The sequence below is a fragment of the Notolepis coatsorum genome (genome assembly GCF_963971535.1).
Source record: "Notolepis coatsorum genome assembly, chromosome: 5".
Lineage (NCBI taxonomy): Eukaryota > Metazoa > Chordata > Actinopteri > Aulopiformes > Paralepididae > Notolepis > Notolepis coatsorum.
Genome location: NC_140169.1, coordinates 87306613 through 87328846, shown reverse-complemented (window position 1 = coordinate 87328846; position 22234 = coordinate 87306613). Strand labels below are relative to the sequence as shown.

At 46.4% G+C, this 22234-nt stretch overlaps 1 protein-coding gene across 1 annotated transcript in view; it reads left to right on the top strand.

Annotated features, from left to right (window-relative positions):
• The window catches only part of mcm9 (minichromosome maintenance 9 homologous recombination repair factor), a 121296-nt gene that overhangs the window by 65095 nt on the left and 33967 nt on the right, over window positions 1-22234 (top strand). The window contains exons 4-8 of the mRNA XM_084314167.1: window positions 1497-1603; window positions 2950-3156; window positions 7557-7638; window positions 19589-19789; window positions 20555-20680. Coding sequence (XP_084170293.1) covers window positions 1497-1603; window positions 2950-3156; window positions 7557-7638; window positions 19589-19789; window positions 20555-20680 — 723 coding nt within the window. The remainder of the gene's footprint in view (window positions 1-1496; window positions 1604-2949; window positions 3157-7556; window positions 7639-19588; window positions 19790-20554; window positions 20681-22234) is intronic.

The window sequence follows — 22234 nt, the reverse complement described above, 5'->3', positions numbered from 1 at the left end:
CTTTGAACTGAGACTTCAAAATACTAGTACTATTACTATTACTAAACTATTACTTATTACTATTACTAAAAAATGCAACTTCGATAAATTCTCAATTATGACATTGGCCTTAAACAAATTAAATAAATTATGTAAACAATATAATGGCAACAGTTACAGCTGGTGAGACCCCCCCCACTGGTCTGGAGATTAACACTTTAACTGCCGGGAAACGCTTAACAGCGTCATTCCCGGCCATGCTCAAGTTGCCGAAGGACGCTTTACAGCGTCTTTAATATCAATATTTCAAAAATCTGTGATCGGATTCATATTTCCCCTCCGCTGGCCTGAGATCCACCAGGAGGACCCACTGAGCTCTCTGGCGGTTCAGGAGCGCCATCTGGTGGCCGATCGGCGCAATCGCCAAACAGGAAGTGCTGTGGAGGTTGTGCTGGTCGGCCATATTACTTCCGGGCACTCGGTTTGGCTGCCGGCACTCTGGCTCGTCACAATATATAGCGATCCATTGCCAATAACTCGATAAACAACATGATTTGGACGTATATAGTATTATACAAGCTGGAAATGGTTCATCAGGATAAACATCCCATAATCGAAAACGGTCTACACCACGCTGATCGTCCAACGGCGCGACGAAGATCCGGTAAGATTCAGCGTTATCTTTGAACGTGTTCCATATAAACTGTTATGATGAACATATGACCCACACTAGATGAATGATATAACGCTGCCCACGGAATTATAAACGATCCCCCGCCCATCCGGTCATCATCAGATCATACGTAGATCATTCTAGAAGTACGTCCAATTGAAATTTTTTATATCGCCCCGATTGCCATCAAACTGTATTTCATCATCAATATAATGCATTTGGGGCTATAGATCACGTTCTGGAGAAAGCTGCAGAAAGAGATGAAAACATACTTATACATTAGACCATACTTTACTATGAATATGTGAATGAAAAAGTTTAACGTTGCTACACAATGAACAATACATATAGGACTTTGAATGGGCCCTAATAATGGCAATGTAGCAATAGAATTTAAAAAGTTATAGCCATGCAAAGAAGGGGTACTTCTCCATAGACAAATAGAGCCGGCAACCTATGGTATATAATGAATTTAGCCTTAGGCAATCAAAGTGTTAAAACGGTGACCTTCTGTTTACAATACAACTTATGAAGTAACAATAGCCCTCTCTGAAAGCAAGCTGTAGTGAAATTAAAAGGTTCACTAGAGCTAGATACAATCACACATTTAGAATTGTATTCTAATTCTATTCAGAATTTCACTCATGACTAGAAGCACTACTGCTAGACTTTGACTTGTGAGTTGAAAAGGGGATAAAGACTGCCACCTGGTGTTGGATGCTGATGATACAGGATCATAACTGTATGAAAATGTAATTCAAATGAATTGCCAATTTAGAATATACTGTATGTAACATAATGAAAAGTATCTCATGGTTGTCTTGCTCCTGCTCCGTGTCTCCAGGTCTTCCAGTGTGCCCTGAGCTGACCAGAGACACAATCCCCAGATCCAGAGACGTAGGACACTTCCTGTCTGTCACCGGCACCGTCATACGCACCAGCGTTGCCAAGGTAACCCCACTGAAAATATATGAACCCTTTCACAGGGTTCGCACAAGGTCCTTGAAGTGCTTAAAGTGCTTGATTTTTGACAAAAAAAATTCAAGGCCTGGAATTCCTTGAAAACAGCTAAATATATTACAAGGTGCTTAAAAAGTCATTGAAATTCAAATTAACCATTCGCATTGAAAGTTTTGTTCATCCATGATAAAATAGTTCTGAATCAAGAAATAGATGTTTTATTTTTACTTAAAGTGTTACTAATTGACCTCGCAAAGCCCTGCCCCCCTTGGTTACTGTTTCTACAGTATGTCCGACAAGTTTTCCGTCTGTGAGCCAGCTATGTTTGACAAGCTGCCTGTGGTGACAAGTCTCCATAGCTTACCAGTCGCGTTAATAGATTCCTTTTGGAGCAATACGACCGCGATATCCTCCAGATCCAGACAAAAAGGCCCAAAAAGGTCATCAAAGAGAAGTAGGCTATTATCTGATTATCTGTCCTCACTCCACAATGGTGGAACGAACTTACTACCACAGTCAGGACAGCTGAAACCCACCCAATTTTCCTCCATCGACTAAAAACACACTACTTCAATCAATATTTTAAATAATAATACAAAAATAATAACCTTCTTACTGTTTACTATTATGTACTTTGCTATTATGTCTATACTACTTTCTACTATGTACTATGCCTATACTACTACCTACTATGCTAATATGTCTATACTACTATGCACTCAGAGTGTAGCAAGTTCGTTGACCCTTAGCTGCCAGAGCTGTACCCTCCTGCTGACTTGTTGTACACAATTTGTAAATCGCTTTGGATAAAAGCGACTAAATGTAAATGCTAATAAAAAAGCTGACAAGAAATCTACTTGAACCAAAGCTGTTCCCTAGTGGGGGCTCAGAAGGTAGAGCAGTTGTCTGGCAATCCGGAGGTTCCCGGTTAGATTCCCGCTCCTCCCGGGCAGTGAGTCGATGTGTTCTTGAGCAAGACACTTAACCCTAATTGCTCCCGATGAGCAGGTTGGCATCTTGCATGGTTGCCTCCGCCGTTGATGTGTGAATGTGTGAGTGAATGGGTAAAAATGTGAGGAACAAATTGTAAAGCGCTTTGGATAAAAGCGCTGTATAAATGCAGCCATTTACCATTACTTCCATTGAAAAGGTCTATATTTAGTTTGAGTTCAGTCATGGAGTATTAACGATTCAGTCATTGAATTGAATCATGGAATAAAGAGAGCTGCATATATTGAAACGCTCCCTTAGAGTGCAGAGTGACAGCTCGGCTGACCAATCGACTCAATCCCAGGGTCGTTGCAGTATATTGAAACGCTCCCTTCCCGCTCACACAGGTCCTGGAGTATGAGCGCGACTACATGTGCGCCAAGTGTCGTCACGTCTTTACGGCACAGGCCGACTTCGACCAGTTCTACACCTTTGCCCCGCCCACGGCCTGCACCAATCGGGATGGTTGTAACTCCTACAAGTTCACCTGTCTGTCAGAAGGGTCTGAGCCGGCCGCCTGCAGAGACTACCAGGAAGTCAAGATCCAGGAGCAGGTGAGAGGAACTGGTGTTTGTTGAGTCACATGATCCTCTACAACGTATGCAGTAGGGCTGGGACGCGTCAATACTTTTACCAACAGATTTCCAGTTCCGCGTGCGCGTTCTGCGATCTGATTGGCCACTGACGTTTCTGGTCGTGTGACATGTGCGGCCAATCGTGTGACGCCTGTTTCTTTCACCGGTTAAGCTTAGGCACTCTTTCGAAGTTGGTTAAGGTTAGAGTTTGTCTTAGAGCAGGGCGATGGAACACAAGCCCTGATTCCAAACTCTAACCTTAACCAACTTCGAAAGAGTCGCCTAAGCTTAACCAGTGATAAACTAGGCGTTAGGTAGTTTGCATGCCGTTCGAGGCGGAAATGGGCAAAGACACAGGCGTCACGTGATTGGGCGCACATGTCACATGACCAGAAACGTCAGTGGCCAATCAGATCGCACCAGAAACGTCAGTGGCCAATCAAATCGCAGAACGCGAACGCAGAACTGGAAATCCGTTGGTAAAAAAATAGACGCAGCTGGGACTTCCAACCACCACTGAGTCTCAAATGAGGAAGAAGCAAGTCAAGTCAAGAGTTTTATTTGTCACGGCATACAAGTATACAATGAAATGCGGGTGGTCTTGCCCGCAACGATGTGCAATACAGTAGTAACAACATATAATAGAATCCAATAAAACAACATTGTGCAATAAACAGGTAACATAGTAGGGCATATCGGTATTTGTACATAGTTATTTACAGAGCATGGAGGACATGCTAGGTCCTTTGGTAGTGCAATACACTGTTACTGTTACTATACTATTTTTAAAGTGACCTTTCCTTAGTGGCCATAAGTGTGGGCGTGTGCAGCATGAGTGTGTGCTTGCTCATGTTAAAGTGGCTGCTAGTGTGCGAGCGTGTACAGCGTGCGTGTCGTGTGTGTGCTCATGTGTGCTTGTGTGTGGAGAGTTCAGTGTTCAAGGCTCTGATGGCCTGGGGGATGAAGCTGAGCCGAAGTCTCTCTGTCCTAGTAGCTGGGGTTCGCAGGCGTCTGCCTGACCTCAGCAGCTGGAACAGGCTGTTGTTGGGGTGGTGAGGGTCTTTCATTATTCTGCAGGCTCTGGATTTGCACCTCTTGTTGTATAGAACCTGCAGGGGAGGTAGTGCAATACCCGTGGTACGCTCGGCTGAGCGCACCACTCTCTGTAGGGCCTTCTTGTCCTGTGCCGTGCTGTTTCCATACCAGGCAGTGATGTTTCCAGTCAAGATGCTCTCTACAGCTCCGGAGTAGAAGGACTGGAGTATCTTCCCAGATACTCTGAACTTCCTTAACTGTCTCAGGTGGTAGAGGCGCTGCTTCGCCTTTTTTACGACTGAGTCTATGTGTGTTGTCCATGTCAGATCCTCTGAGATGTGGACCCCCAGGTACTTAAAGCTGCTCACCCTGTCCACGGTAGCCCCGTTTATCCTCAGTGGTGTGTGTGTCTCTTGCTGTCCTCTCCTATAATCCACGATCAGCTCCTTGGTTTTACCAATGTTCAGGAGCAGGCTGTTGTCCTGGCACCAGCGTTTCAGTACCTCAACCTCCTCCCGGTAGGCCTTCTCGTCGTTGTCCGAGATCAGCCCCACCACCACGTGTCGTCTGCAAACTTCACTATGGAGTTGGAGCTGAACTTGGCCACACAATCGTGTGTGTAGAGTGAGTACAGCAGGGGGCTCAGAACACAGCCCTGGGGGGACCCGATGCTCAGGGGTGATGGTGTTGGAGGTCTGACCCCCCACCGTGACCGCCTGAGGTCTTTCACTCAGAAAGTCCAGTATGCAGGCACTCAGGGCGGAGCTCAGACCCTATATTTACAAGTAATTAATTAAGTTCTGGAGTATGTATAAAACAAATTGAGATCACAGACTCTTCAACATGACACTCACCTTCACTTCTCTAGCCTCAAATGGTCTGGTGAGTCAGCCTTCTCGTGATACCAGAAGTATATTTCTCGCACAGAGCGCAGGGTATTTATTGCAACAATGGAAAACCACCTAAAATCGACCACCAAGAATTTGCTCTGCAAAAAGTCTGCATCTAAAAAAATTAATTAAAAAAAGCGCACAGAAGCAACAGATCAAAGAGCCTCATGGGAAATGTATTGAAAAACACAAAGACAGTACCGCTTGCGGCCAGCAGATGCCAGAAACGCACATTGTCACTTTAACTGTTGTTCCTTATGCAAAATATTTCCCTAAGCTCAGGAGTTAATTTAGGAGCGTTTCATGAAGCCTCTTAGGTTGTGTCCTTACCTAAGTGTTTAGACTAAAGTCAAAAGCACACGGCAGGCGAGCACCGTGCGAGCCGTGCACTTAAGGCTTTCATAGTTACTGTCATAATACAATACTTCAGTTACCATGGTTACACCTCATTCACATCATCATCCTTACTTTGAGAAACAACATTATTGTCAGTGTTTTAGTGTTTGATTTTTTTTTATATACAAAACGGAAAAGAAAGCCAATGAGACAGAAGATGAGATTGCACTTCTCAAGAAATATGAAAATATTTTTGTGACAGCCAGATAGATCAGAATCAGAAAGGTCTTTATTTACCAAGTCGTTTTTACATACAAGGAATTAGCTTTGGTCGTTTTCGGTGCGACATACAATAAAGAGGTGGAGTAAGATCAAATGAAATATGAACTAAGTGGAGCACAATAGAATATAATATAATTATGAGATAAAATAAAATATAGGCCAGGGGCTGTACAACTGTAAATAAGAGGTTGAATAATATTCAATGGGATATAAACTAAATTAAATATAGCACAATAGAATCTGAGAATTTACAATAAAGATAAAATAGGAATAGGCCAGGGCTGTGCAATTGGGCAATTATGTGAAAAGAGTGAGTCAGTGAAGTATGAACAGGTATGCTTGGTTGTTTATCTATTGTTTATGGTTGTTTAAGTATTTAGTCCAGCAGGGGTCCAAATAAAATAGCAAGGGTAAGTTCCAAATAAGTACAGTGTATAAGGTTGACAATGATGCGTTGTCATAGTGCCTAGTGTTAGATATCACGATGTCCCGCTCCTGATTGCCTCAAAAATGCTTGTCTCTGCGTTGTGTTTGGTTTTTCATGAGGCCCTGTCTGCCGGTGGAATTTCTGGAATGGATCACCTGATATTTTCCCGGAGCAAAATTAAGAAAAGCGTACACAGTCCAGTTCAACAGACGATTCTAGACGGAATGAAATGCAAATAGAAAGGCTTCCAAAGTTTAGGAAATTGAAACAAAAGATTAGCAAAGCATATCGTCTCTTCTCCACTCTGTTCTCCCTCTCCGCTAAGGCATAGAACTGGCAAGGATGAAACAAAAACACACTCCTTTTCTGTAATTCGTTATCTTAACCTCTTAAGCCCGATCGGCCCGGTTTCACGTCACAAATAGATCAATACAGTCCGTATTAAGTGATGTTGCGTTTCTTTTTCAAATGTAGCCAAGAGTAAAGACTAGGGATGTCCGATATTATCGGCCGACCGATATTATCGGCCGATATCGGCAGTAAAATGTGATATCGGAAAATATCGGTATCGGTAAAAAAAATAATTTTTTTTTTTTTTTTTTTTACATTTATTTAACCTTTATTTACCCAGGCAAGCAAGTAAGAACCAATTCTTATTTTATTTATTGTCAAAAGTATGCATGTTGGTTTAATTCAACAACAAGAGATATGTAATGTTAATTTTTACTTTTTTAATTATCATATTTTGCACAGATAATGCTTACATTTAGAAAGCCTTTTGAATGCATCCAGTGAAATTATTAATTACCTGAAATTATTCAGTTTTTTTGGGGGGAAACCCTGCATATATCGGTATCGGTTGATATCGGTATCGGTATCGGTATCGAAATTAAGAGTTGGACAATATCGGAATATCGGTATCGGTAAAAAAGCCAATATCGAGCATCCCTAGTAAAGACCCTAACCCTGTCAAAACAGCAGTCAAAGTGTATATTTTCAGCACTATGTTTGTTACCAATGATTTTAAGTGTTAGCGATCTTATAAAAATCTCTGCGCATTGCACCGGAAAACGGACAATTTAGAAACGAGAACAGGAAGCTGTCGTGAAATTGTTGTAGTCCTAAGAAAAGGAGACCCAGGGCTTTCGATGGACGTCTACATTTCATAAAACTACACTACCCAGCTCATACCAGCCACATACACACGTAGTCCAATCATTTTTCTTTTACAAATATTGACTTGAAAATCATGTTTATATCTCACGGGTCGAACAAACCTCAACGTTATTGCTATAATAAGGTAATTTATAGGCCTGATATAAATGGTTAAGTGGTTTTATGCAACTGGGCACAGGCCTTTAAACGTGGTTGATCAGTGTAGAGTGGTCTCCCTGGTGTTTGTTCCCCAGGTCCAGAGGCTCTCAGTGGGAAGTATTCCACGCTCGATGGTGGTCGTCCTGGAAGATGACCTGGTGGACAGCTGCAAATCTGGTAAGAACCGGGCAAATCTGGTAAGAACTGACTAAAGGTTGATTTAGGTTGTTAAAGGGTGAGTTTTCTACCCCTGGCCCTATATGTCTGCCCTATACACTGTGTTACAAAGGATCAGATTAAACCGAATATATATATTTATTGATTGATATATATTGCATAGTATTTGTATATCGTTTGATATCCCTTGTATATTCCTTGTACATATACACGGAATATCCCTTTAGACCAGACCATAATATTTCGTTCTCCTATTGGACAGCGGTCCACAGGCGCCAGAGCCATGCCTCCAGAGTCAGGTTCAAGGCCACCGACAAGACATGTCTGTACATGCCCGGCCTTGCCCAGGGATATGAGACAGAAATGAGGTTGGCACTAGATTGTTCGCCGTGCATATAAATATGGCGCAGGTGAATACAGAAGTAGAGTTACCCAATAAGTTGAAGCCTCACCCACGATACTCCGTGCGGTGAAGTATGGCCTGTTTGGCCCCAAATAGAGCATTGAGACCGCGTGCGAATTAATAACTGAATTGTCAGAGTTTGGCGCTATACCGTCGAGTGCGACATATTTCTATTAAGTCAGTAATAGTCTATTTGTGTATAGTGTATCGTGCGGCTAAAGTTCTACAGTGACCAGCATCACCAACGCTTCCTCGTACCAGCTAGAGTGCTTATCCAGGCTGGGCTGCTTTCATGGCGCTTTCACCCGAGGAGACCTAGACGAGAACCGTGTGGACATGTACACTGAATTAATCTACCCGACGACTACATAGCCCTTTGCGGCTGGATTATATTTGTTTTGGTCCTGTGATTTATGGAGTGGAGAATCGCCGACGCCTACACGTGTGGGATTTACAGAGGAGCCACGTCGAGTCTGTGCCTCAGAGAGCCTGAGGCCGGCTAGCTTTCTTCACTGTGGAGCTACAGTCTACGGAGAACAGCTGTATTCGTCTGTGGATCAAGAGACTATTGCACCGTCTCCTGTACTTGGAGTCTCCTTAGTCATCGTTGACCAGACTCTCTACTACCGACAGATCCTCTACCCCTGCTGGCTTACAACCGGGGGGACCCTTCCAGTATCTCCCGCTATATATTACTAGTGTACCATAGATATAATTCCCTAAGATTCAGGTTGTATAACTACCTCCTGCGTAACCAGAGAATGGACATTCATTATTGATTTGCCTACGCACATTCCTTTGCCTTATAAGCGCATCCAAAGTATAATAGATAAGTATATTATGTACCTTTTGCTGCAATAAATACTTGATTACACTTTGTGTGGAACCGATTCATTGTGGGAAGTGTTCATCATATTTATATATCATGTACTGTATGGCCAGTAATTAAAGTACATAAAGCGGTAGTGGTTTAATGATACCATACTTATCAATACAGTCAGGGAATTGTACCCCTCAGTTACAATTGGTCCTTCGAGCCGGATGGTAACTAGTGTAATATTAATATAGTGGTATTAATATTGACATGGCCTATGATGAACACTCCACAAAACGGTTCTCCTAAAGTAGATCGCCCGCAGCGTAGACGGCAGACACCTCAGTACTTAGAGGATTACGTTGCCAATATACTACCTAGCTTTCTACAGACGGTAAACGCGGAAAAAGTAGATAGTAAAATTATGTCCGACCCTATCGACCAGGCTACCCCGCCAATAGAGGCCCTAGTGGGTTCTAACGTAACTGACCAAGCTCACGGTAGGGACCAGGAGGGACCCGACATGACTTTACCCCCCGCCAAGACCGAAGAAGTAGTCCCCGGAGAGCTCCAGGATAAAGACAGCTCTCCAGGGATGGAACTCTACCCGCTACAAGAAGAGGAGAGCACCCCGGAGATGGATCTCCAGGACTCGCCACAGGAGAACAGATCTCCAACGAGTACTGCCAGGAGCGGATCACCTCAACCAGCGTCTTCCCCCAGCGAGGCGGACAAGATGCTGGCACAGGCATTCCTCGCCAGCCTAGCAGCCTCAACAGAGCGCGATCGACTCCAAGCACAGACGCTTAGTGAGCGCGAACATTCTTCCATGGAAAGAGAACGCCTTCAGGCGCAGCAACGGAGCGACGAAGATCGCATACGTCTAGAGATTAGACGCCTTCAGACGGAAGAGAATATGGTAAGGGACCGGGCCGAAGCCCAGCGCGCCGCCGCCGAAGCCCAGCGCGCCGCTGCCGGTGCCCAAAGAGAAGCAGAGCGCGACCTCGCTCTCACCAAGCGCGAAGCCGAGCGCGACCGATTACAAGCGCAGATAATGGAGCAGCTGATCACCAGGGCAACACCCCCTCCCTCCGCACGGGGTTCCAGGGCCTCGTCAAGACAAGGGTCAAGGGCACCCTCCCCTACCCGATCAAGCGACCCTGAGCCCGACCACCAGAGAGAGCCTATACCCCCCTCCGAACCCCTTCCCCGACCGGTCCAAGTGAGACCCAGCTACAAGGAAGAAACGGTCTACACCGCGGAGAGGCTAAATAGACGACTACAGGATCTAGAGGACCTGCCAGAGGAAGAAGAAGAGGGAGAGGAGGAGAGTCAAGCCCGACAGCAGCACAGTACTCCACAGGACCAGGAGGTCCAGTACAGCCCAGGCTCTACCCCCGCGGCTCTGCGCTACAGACCCCCGACTCAATTCACGGGGTGAGCTTGACGCACGACCAGCCCCGAGGAACAGCACCTGGATACGCGGGCCATGGTACCCAGCAGGTACCAGCCCACCAAGAGGCGTAAGAGGAGACTCGCCTAGGAGGCCTCTCTTCCAACGCTCACCGATGTGCCAGCCATCCATGGCATCATACATTGGCACACCGACGTTTCCGGACTTCACCCACGAGAACAGAGCACAGTACACGGAGCTACGAATGTGCTTAGAGACAATGATGTCCGATGTAGCTGATGAACCGTACAAGTATGCTATCCTACTGAAGCACCTCAAGGTGCCCCGAGCGCACAATATAGCGCTGGCCTATGCCACCTCTACTTAAGCATTACATCACACGCAGGAGTGGTTTGTGACCAATAAACCATGCCTAGGGGTGGTTGTTAGGCCCGAGGCGCAGCCGAGGGTCGTTAGACCCCCCTAGGCATGGTTTATTGGTCACAAATCACGACTGCACGTGGTGTAAAGCTTTTATACAACTGCCAGATTCATCCAACCTTATTTCTATACAATAAACACACATTAATCGAAGATTTATTGAAAAAACCATCCGCCAGAAAAAGTAGTTCCCACAACTCCATGTGGAAGCAGCTTGAAGTGCATCCAACCAAACTAACACATCCAACTGTGTATTATTGGAATGATTGAGAGAAGTTGCCTCATGTGGAAGCAGCTTGAAGTGCATCCAACCAACTAACACATCCAACTGTGTATTATTGGAATGATTGATTGAAAATTTATTAAAACGTTTTCTTTGCCCTATAGGAAAAAAACGTTTTCTTCGCCCTATTTTTTTATTTATTTCTTTTAGCCTAAACTTAACCAGTTGGAAACCAGGGGTACAGTAATAAAATTAGCAATCAACCAATCAATCAATTCAATAGACCATGCTCACTTAAAACAGCGCTGCTTCTCTCTCAGTCTGACTCCCCCGCTGTTGCAGACAGGAGTGTGTGTGTGTGTGTGTGCGTGTGTGTGTGTGTGTGTGTGTGTCACAGTGTGTGTGTGCGTGTGTGTATGTGTGTGTGTGTGTGTGTGTGTGTGTGTGTGTGTATGTGTGTGTGTGTGTTTGTGGGTACGCCAGCGTCGGACAGTGTGAGAGAGAACGCTGCAAGAAAGTAGGAAGGAAGAAATTTAAATCAATCAATTAATCTATCAATCAATCCGCGATTTTTCTTTTGTTCTAGATTGAGTCAAGACCCATCAATTACATCATCCAACATTGTTTAAAATACTAACACATTCCCCTTGACAGAATCGCTTCATATTTAGTCGTTATGGTGCTTTCAACATAACCATTTGATCTCCGCGATCCTGTTTTCTCCCGGAGTGAGCCGGGGAGGGTTATGTGATTTGGTTGTGGGCGGGTCCTGAGCCCAGGACCGTGGATTGTTGTCAATAAAGACGTGTGAATGGCCAATCAGAATCGAGAAATTTGCATGCCGTTGTATAATACCCCATACACAGCGGCTCTAGCAGCACTCGACCAAAGATATGGACGCATATGGGACTACGTAATACAAGAGATAAGGCATATTGACCGCCTACCCCCAGCCACAGACAATCGCTCACTAGATGACCTGTCTATCAAGGTACAATCCCTGGTAGGGATGCTGGGGGCGCAAAGAGAAAAGGGTATGCACGAACTGTACGCGAACTCTAATGTCGAGAGGATTTTAGAGAAGCTTCCGCCCGCCCGACAAGAGCGCTTCAGGCGGCAAAGAGACCACCGTGATCCTAACGGTCCCGAGCCATCCCTCCTAGACCTAGCCGACTTCCTGGCGAGAGAAGTCAACAGCCTACGGTTGGATACGTTCATGCGGAGCACACCAAGCTCCAGAGAGGGACCTAGGAGAGCAAACGATGGCCGCAGATTGGTGACCGTCATGCACCAATCAGAATCAGTACCGAGCAGCAAGAACCACAGTACCCCCTCGATGAAAGAGAAGTGGAAGATGGTGTGCCCGTACTGCGAAAAGGAACACTGGTTGTCACAATGTGACACATTCAAGAAGATGACCGCCGACGAGGTGAGTCAATGGATAAAGTCCAACCGACGCTGTTACCGATGTGCGCGCAGTCACATGGCAGCCGATTGCCGCTTAAAGAAGAGGTGTAGTCGGTGTGACGGAGCCCACCTAGATGTCCTACACGACAGTAACAGAAGAAAGCCTGCACCCTCAAGCAGCACAAAGGCAAGTGTTATGTACATTGACCCCGCCAGCAGCGGGGGCGCCCGGGTGCTCTTAAAGGTGGTCCGCGTAACACTGAGTTACCAAGATAAGGTCATGGACACTTACGCCGTCCTTGACGACGGGTCAGAGAAGACCCTTCTCCTCGCGTCCGCTGCGGCCCAGCTGGGGCTGCGGGGGAGCGAAAACCAGATGACGATTCGGACAATAAGAAGAGATCTAAAGACGATAAAGGGCGAGAATGTCTCCTTCACTATCGCAGCAAGCGGGCAGCCAGAGAGACGGTATAGGATTACTAACGCTTTCACCAGCCAAGAAATAGGCCTGTCGCAGTACACCTACCCCATCGCCAAGCTGATGGATAAATATGTGCACCTGCGTCAACTACCTATACCGCTCATAGACGGTGCCACCCCGACCCTGCTGATAGGCTCCGACCATGCAGACCTCATCGTCCCGATAGACCGGGTCCACACAGGGCCCAGAGGCTGTCCTGCAGCAGTCGAGACCCGCCTAGGATGGACATTACAAGGCCCCCTCGCTAAGTCTCTTAACCGAACAGCAGCCACTAACTGCCTCCACTCCAGAGTGACAGAAGAAGACACCACCCTCCTACAGCATGTCGAGAGGCTATGGACACTAGAGACAATGCCCTTTAAGAACGAAAAGAAAGACATTCGTTCCAAGGAAGACATTTACGCTATAGCCCTCCTCGAGCAGGGGACAAAGAGAGTCAAAGTCAACGGAGTGATGAGATACGCAACTCCACTCCTGAGGCGAGAGGGTATGCCTACCTTCCACGCCCCAAAAGAAGCGACGGAGCGGTATCTATTGAACACAGAGCGGCGCCTAGCCAGAGACCCCGCTCAAGAGACTGTGTACCGCGCTGAGATTAACAAGCTAATCACAGCGGGACACATAAAGAAAATTGACATTAAAGAGGCCGATCAGACGACCGAATCATGGTACGTGCCGCACCACAAAGTCCACCACAACGGCAAGGATCGTATTGTGTTCAACTGCAGCTACCAGATCGGATCACAAAATCTGAATAAAGAGCTCTTGCCCGGCCCAACACTCGGCCCCTCTCTACTAGGCGTGTTACTACGTTTCCGCCAAGACAAGGTGGCCATCAGCGGCGACATCAAAGGGATGTTCCTGCAGGTGAGACTAGTGGAGGAGGACAAGCCCCTGCTGCGGTTCCTATGGAGAGAGAGGATCGGGGATGAGCAACCAGCCATCTATCAATGGGAAGTCCTCCCTTTCGGAACCACATGCAGCCCATGCTGTGCTACGTTTGCACTGCAAAAACACGTCGCAGAGGACCCAGCAGCTGATGAAGAGGTCCGACAAAGTGTAGGAAATAGTTTCTACGTGGACAACTGTCTGCAAAGCGTCTCGACGCCAGAAGAAGCCGAGGCCCTTCTACTCAAGCTCCGCGCCTCCCTGATCAAAGGCGGCTTTGATATCAGGCAGTGGGCCAGCAGCGACCCGCAAGTATTGCGCAGCCTCTCCCCCGAGGACAAGGCAGCAAGCAGCGAGACCTGGATGGCGACCATCCCAGGAGAAGCCCAAGAAATGACATTAGGACTAGTCTGGCGCTTCAAAACAGACTCACTCCATTATAAACACACACCCCTGACCAAGGAGCAGGGAAGGTCGACTGCACTACCGACCACCAGACGGAGTGTATACAGAACACTCGCCAGACAATATGACCCGTTGGGATGTATTCTACCTTACACCACCAGGGCAAAGATGATTGTAAGAGCGTTATGGGACAAGGACCAGGGCTGGGACGACCCCATACCCGAACACCTTGCATCCACATGGAGAGAGTGGGAGACGGAACTCAGCTCACTCCCAGGTGTCAACATACGCCGCAGCTACTTCCCACCCACAGTGAGGCCGGAGACGTGCCAGATGGACCTGCACGTCTTCAGCGACGCCTCCGAAGTAGCCTACGGTTCGGTGGCCTACTTGCGTGCCCGAGAGGAGGGAGGAGAAATACATACTGCTTTCATCCTGGCTCGCTCAAGAATAGCCCCACGAAAGCAACAATCTATCCCGCGTCTAGAGCTCTGCGCAGCCCTAGCAGGAGCGCAACTCGCCACGTTAATCCAACGTGAACTCACCATTCCGGTGCAAAGAACAATCTTGTGGTCAGACTCCACGACAGTACTCACATGGATCCGGTCTGATTCGTGCAGATACAAGGTCTTCGTGGGAGTCAGAGTCACAGAGATTCAAGATTTAACAGAAGTAGCAAGCTGGAGGTATGTGGACACAAAACGCAACCCAGCTGACGTCATCACCCGGGGAATGTCCCTGGATGACCTCACCCGTCATAACCTATACAGTGACGGGCCAGAGTTCCTCAAGCTCCCGGAAGAAGAGTGGCCTACACCCACCCCACGGGAAGCGAGTAAAGAGGAGGCCGAAAACAAGAAATCTATGTTCTGTGGATTGAACACACTCGTCTCCACAGACCCCGACATAGACGATTGCCTCACCCTAGAGAGTGCGCAGCTAAAGACATTCCTGTGGCACCACCCAGAGGTTCAGCTCACTACTGACATTACAGCAGCTGACTACGAAGAAGCAGAACTTCTTCTACTACAACGAGCCCAGAGAGACTCGTTCCCAGATGAGCTAGACTGTCTACAGGGAGCAAAGCCCGTCCCATCAGACAGCAGACTGCTCCACCTAGCCCCCGAGAGCGACGCCCATGGTCTCATCAGAGTGGGTGGTCGTCTGCGGAGAGCTCCAGACTTACCGGATGACGTCAAGTACCCGATAGTCTTAAACAGCCGACACAAGGTCACAGAGCTGATCATAAAGAAATACGACAAGGATGTGCATCACGCCGGGGCAGAGAGAGTCTTCGCGGAGATCAGACGTCGTTATTGGATACTGCAAGGGAGAGAAGCAGTGCGGCGCTTCCAGCGAACCTGTCTAGACTGTCGTAAGTGGCGAGCGCAGCCCAGTATACCCCGGATGGCTGACCTACCTCCCTGTCGCCTCCGACTCGGCGACAAGCCTTTTCACTCCACCGGTATGGACTGTTTCGGCCCGCTGTATATAAAGAAAGGAAGAGGAACCGAGAAGCGGTGGGGTATTGTATTCAAATGCATGACCACCCGAGCGATGCATATAGAACTCCTTCCAACCATGAGCACAGACTCATTCCTTATGACCTTCCGAAGATTCACATCGCGGAAAGGCAAACCGTCTATATTATTGTCTGATCACGGGACAAACTTCAAAGGCGGAGAAAGAGAGCTGAGAGAGAGCTTCCAAGCTATGGGCCCAGAACTTAAGACCCACCTCGCTCCATCCCAGATTGACTTCCAGTTTAATCCCCCGAACGCACCTCACTTCGGTGGAACTTGGGAACGAGAAGTACGTTCAATAAAGACAGCCCTGTACGCCGTGCTTGGGGCCCAGACCGTGGCGGAAGAAGTCTTAATGACAGTCCTCACGGAGATCGAGGGAGTATTGAACTCAAAGCCCCTCGGTTACGTCTCAAGTGATGTAGCAGATGTCGACCCAGTCACCCCCAACACACTCTTGATGGGGCGGCTGGACCCCGCGCTACCACAGACAATGTACAGGCCTGAAGAAGCGAACGGCCGAAGAATGTGGAGGTACAGTCAAGTATTGGCTGACAAGTTTTGGAACAGCTTCCTACTCCACTATCTACCGTCTCTACAGACCCGCCAGAAATGGGTGAAAGAGAGAGACAATTTGACAGAAGGAACAGTCGTCATGATTATCGACCAGTCACTACCCCGAGCTATGTGGCCGGCTGGCCGCGTAAGCAAAGTGATCACCGGTGCCGACGGAAAGGTCCGAGCAGCCGAAGTGCTCGTCCAAGGACGGATCTACACCCGACCTGTGGCGAGGCTAATAGAACTGCCAAGGCTCCCCGATACTATCGATGACGACCATGACCCCATGACTTTGTGAACTGCCCGACCCCTCACAACAGACATTGAGTAGTGGACAATGCGGTTAATCTGTCTCTGCTTAGCTAATTAGGTGGGACTAATTAGGAGGCGGCTGTTACAAAGGATCAGATTAAACCGAATATATATATTTATTGATTGATATATATTGCATAGTATTTGTATATCGTTTGATATCCCTTGTATATTCCTTGTACATATACACGGAATATCCCTTTAGACCAGACCATAATATTTCATTCTCCTATTGGACAGCGGTCCACAGGCGCCAGAGCCATGCCTCCAGAGTCAGGTTCAAGGCCACCGACAAGACATGTCTGTACATGCCCGGCCTTGCCCAGGGATACGAGACAGAAATGAGGTTGGCACTAGATTGTTCGCCGTGCATATAAATATGGCGCAGGTGAATACAGAAGTAGAGTTACCCAATAAGTTGAAGCCTCACCCACGATACTCCGTGCGGTGAAGTATGGCCTGTTTGGCCCCAAATAGAGCATTGAGACCGCGTGCGAATTAATAACTGAATTGTCAGAGTTTGGCGCTATACCGTCGAGTGCGACATATTTCTATTAAGTCAGTAATAGTCTATTTGTGTATAGTGTATCGTGCGGCTAAAGTTCTACAGTGACCAGCATCACCAACGCTTCCTCGTACCAGCTAGAGTGCTTATCCAGGCTGGGCTGCTTTCATGGCGCTTTCACCCGAGGAGACCTAGACGAGAACCGTGTGGACATGTACACTGGATTAATCTACCCGACGACTACATAGCCCTTTGCGGCTGGATTATATTTGTTTTGGTCCTGTGATTTATGGAGCGGAGAATCGCCGACGCCTACACGTGTGGGATTTACCGAGGAGCCACGTCGAGTCTGCGCCTCAGAGAGCCTGAGGCCGGCTAGCTTTCTTCACTGTGGAGCTACAGTCTACGGAGAACAGCTGTATTCGTCTGTGGATCAAGAGACTATTGCACCGTCTCCTGTACTTGGAGTCTCCTTAGTCATCGTTGACCAGACTCTCTACTACCGACAGATCCTCTACCCCTGCTGGCTTACAACCGGGGGGACCCTTCCAGTATCTCCCGCTATATATTACTAGTGTACCATAGATATAATTCCCTAAGATTCAGGTTGTATAACTACCTCCTGCGTAACCAGAGAATGGACATTCATTATTGATTTGCCTACGCACATTCCTTTGCCTTATAAGCGCATCCAAAGTATAATAGATAAGTATATTATGTACCTTTTGCTGCAATAAATACTTGATTACACTTTGTGTGGAACCGATTCATTGTGGGAAGTGTTCATCATATTTATATATCATGTACTGTATGGCCAGTAATTAAAGTACATAAAGCGGTAGTGGTTTAATGATACCATACTTATCAATACAGTCAGGGAATTGTACCCCTCAGTTACACACTGCTTGTGTTGTTTTTACTACCTGTACCCCCCCCCCTTCCCCCATGCTGCTATGATGCCTCTCAGTATATTTTTACTGTATTTATTTACTGTATATTTTATTCAATTTTTATTCTATTTTTACTCTACTCTTATCCTAGGCAACTTGATTTGATTTGTTTTATTATTCTAATTCGTGACCTGTTCTGTCTAAATGTTTAAATGTTGAGCGATTTGCAGTGTCAAATTTCCCACGGGATAATAAAAGTATTTCTATTCTATTCTATTCTATTCTATTCTATTCTATTCTATATGTCGTTCTTACCAATGGTGTTGTCGAGTCCTTTCTCAGCGCAATGCACGCTGTTCTTTATACCGGACACTGTATCTCTGGCTAGTTAGCCACAAAACAAATGGGCCACACTCCAGTCTGTACAAGCCCTGAAAGAAACACTGACACTGGAATCTGTTTCAGTGTTTATTTGGAGTGTGGCTTCATTGACTTTGCATTAACTTTCTTAACATGTTTAATATTTTGTCCATATAATGAAAAATGCCATTTTTCATTGTTTCAAGGTTTGTACAGACGGGAGCCTGGCCTCACTGGCTAAGTAGGAAATAGGGCTGAGGGACCGAAACTATTTGATTTAACAATGATTCAATAAAGACAGCACAGACTCAACATTTCAATGATAAAGCCTTAGTGTTTTTTTTTTATCTTATTTAGCTTAAATAAGAATATCTCTTATTTCTAAATAAAAATGTCAAAATCAAAAGGACATACCGTAATTCCTCTAATAGTAACCCCGGCTTGTATTTGTTTCAACTGTAGCGGGTACCAGGCTTGTATTAGGAGGAGGCCTGTATAAGAGGGAGGCCTATATTTCAAATTTTCAAACGGATCATAATGAATAAATCAACATTTTGTGTCAGTTTGAACCCAGTAAAATGTACTGGGTTCATTTATTGAAACCAAGTACTGTATGAAATAGTAAACAGTGCAATTACAGGTGGTCACTGGTCATTTCAACGTTTTCAAAGTGAAATCAAGTAACTAGCTCAGTATGCAGCTCAGTATATTAGTAACCCGGCTTGTATTAGGAGGCCGGCTTATAATTGCTTAGCTCAAGAGCGCACCCGGCCATTAATAGAGACCCGGCTTGTATTTGAGACCCGGTTACTATTAGAGGAATTACGGTAGTTCAAATTGAATTCCAAGACATTTGAGTCTTTCTAGCCAGTCTTTGAGTACCTTCTTTTTTGATAGATTTTCTAGAATAGGTCTTTTGAAAGGAAATTAGAAAATAAATGACAGTTATTGATGAAAGTATCTAATTTGCTAGCTGATGGAAGCATGCAGTGTCTTCCTGATGATGACATGGTCTGTGAATCTGGTTGTTTCCGATAATGACAGTGTGCTTTGTATTGTATGTGTTTATCAAAAGTTAAAGCAACCCTGAGAAGTCCTCTTCAGCCCTCCCTCTCTTATATTGATCACTGTCAAAACTTTTGTCAAGCTTTTTCCAATAAAACAAGTAAGAACTTAGGGTTGCAGTCGATTCCTGAGGGTTGCTGTCCTCATAATTATGGGATTATTAATTTCAGTATATATGACATGCACCCAAACAAGCTATTGTGTAGCGCCGACACACAGTGTGGTTGTATGTGGTGTTGCTAGGTGCTGTTACAGTGTGATTGTATGTGGTGGTGTCGCTAGGTGACGACGTGACGGTGTACGGGGTGGTGCGCCAACGGTGGAAGCCACTGTACGACGACGCTCGCTGTGACGTGGAGCTGGTCATCAAGGCCAACAACGTGGAAGTCAACAACCAGCACACGACCGCTACTCTGTTGATGGAGGACATCCAGAAAGAGTTCAATGAGTTCTGGGACGGCTACAGACGCGACCCCTTAGCTGGTAGGCAAAGACCGTGGACAGACCACTCCTCTTCTTTATTGAGACGGTAGGAAGGCTGAGAGGGAGACTGTAAATGGTAAAATGGTAAATGGTGCATTTATATAGCGCTTTTTATCCAATTCACTCACACATTCACACACCGATGGCAGAGACAACCATGCGAGGTGCCAACCTGCACATCGGGAGCAGTTAGGGGTTAAGTGTCTTGCTCAAGGACACTTCGACACACCGGGAACCTCTGGATTACCAGACAACTGATCTACCTCCAGAGCCACTGTCGCCCCCCAGATTGTTTAATGAGTTGTGGGCCATACAGACACATTTACAGCTGGTAGAGAAGACTTTGACTCATTATAGGTGTAGTCTGTGAGATATTTGATCAGTTGGAATGAGGTCTGGACTCTGGACTATGTAGGCTGATCACATTTCAAGGAATTACGTTTTGACACTTCTTTCTCTCTTACTCCCTCTGTCTGTCTCTTTCTCTCCCCGCATTCCCCCTCTCTCCCTGTCTCTTCCCTCACCCCCTCTGTCTCTCTATGTCTCTCTCTACATTTGTCTGTCTGCCCATCTCTCTGTTTCTCTCTCTTACCTCATCCCCCCCTCTGTCTGTCTCTCACTCCCACTCCCTCTGTCTGTCTGTCTCTCCCCTCACCTCAAACCCACCCTCTCCATGTCTCTCTATCTCCATCTTTCTCTCTCTTTCTCTTTATGTCTCTCCTTCTCTCACTGTTTCTCTCTTATCCCTCTCCCTCTCCCTCCCAGGCAGGAACCAGATTTTGTTGAGCCTGTGTCCTCAGGTGTTCGGCTTGTATGTGGTTAAACTGGCTGTTGCCATGGTGCTGGCTGGCGGGGTGCAGAGAATTGATCCTTCTGGAACCAAGGTCAGGGGTAAGTTAGGTATTATGGACCAAGGTCAGGGGTAAGTTAGGTATTATGAACCAAGGTCAGGGGTAAGTTAGGTATTATGAACCAAGGTCAGGGGTAAGTTAGGTATTATGGACCAAGGTCAGGGGTAAGTTAGGTATTATGAACCAAGGTCAGGGGTAAGTTAGGTATTATGAACCAAGGCCAGGGGTGGGTATTATGGACCATGGTCAGGGGTGGGTATTATGGACCAAGGTCAGGGGTGGGTATTATGGACCATGGTCAGGGGTGGGTATTATGGACCATGGTCAGGGGTAAGTTAGGTATTATGAACCAAGGCCAGGGGTGGGTATTATGGACCATGGTCAGGGGTGGGTATTATGGACCACGGTCAGGGGTGGGTATTATGGACCAAGGTCAGGGGTGGGTATTACATACCAAGGTCAGGGGTGGGTATTATGAACCAAGGTCAGGGGTGGGTATTATGGACCAAGGTCAGGGGTGGGTATTATGGACCAAGGTCAGGGGTGGTTATTATGGACCACGGTCAGGGGTGGTTATTATGGACCACGGTCAGGGGTGGTTATTATGGACCACGGTCAGGGGTAAGTTAGGTATTATGGACCAAGGTCAGGGGTGGTTATTATGGACCACGGTCAGGGGTGGGTATTATGGACCAAGGTCAGGGGTGGTTATTATGGACCAAGGTCAGGGGTGGGTATTATGGACCAAGGTCAGGGGTGGTTATTATGGACCAAGGTCAGGGGTGGGTATTATGGACCACAGTCAGGGGTAAGTTAGGTATTATGGACCACGGTCAGGGGTGGGTATTATGGACCATGGTCAGGGGTGGGTATTATATACCAAGGTCAGGGGTGGGTATTATGAGCCAAGGCCAGGGGTGGGTATTATGGACCACGGTCAGGGGTGGGTATTATTCTCACTGGTGTCCATTAGTCCATCTATCTATCTATCTATATATCCAGTCTGTCCCTGCGCCGCTGCTGAATTAGGACCGCCGCTGCTATGAACTGTTACTAGACTATTAAAAAAAGAGTATTAAAAAATATATATATAATTATACTTTATTTAAAAAAAAATTGTGCGTGGTGCTTAATGTAAAAGACTGGCCTGAGGAACAGGCTGCAGGGAGACCCTCTGGCCGCTTGTATGCGTCTCAGCATCAATGGACCCCTACCAGTGAATTCCCCACCAAAGAGCCCTGGAGCTTTTCTTTCAAAAGCCCAGGAAAATGAAATGCTCTAAGGCAGAATGTAGCCTATGCTATGCCACTGAGACTTCTTAGGTGTAAAGTGCTGTTGTAGTGTTATGATTTGTGTATGTTAGACAGTTAGTATGTTAGTATTTATATTATCTATTAAATCATCTATATCTATGTTCAATACAAATAGTGTACAAGTGTTGAGGCATGTCATTCATCTTGACATTTACTTTGATTACAACTACACTGCAAAAAAAGTATCTTATCAAGTGAACATATCTTGTATTTGGTACAATAAGTCTATATTGAGTAGAATTATCTTGAATTATCTTATCCCACTGGCAGATAATGTAGTT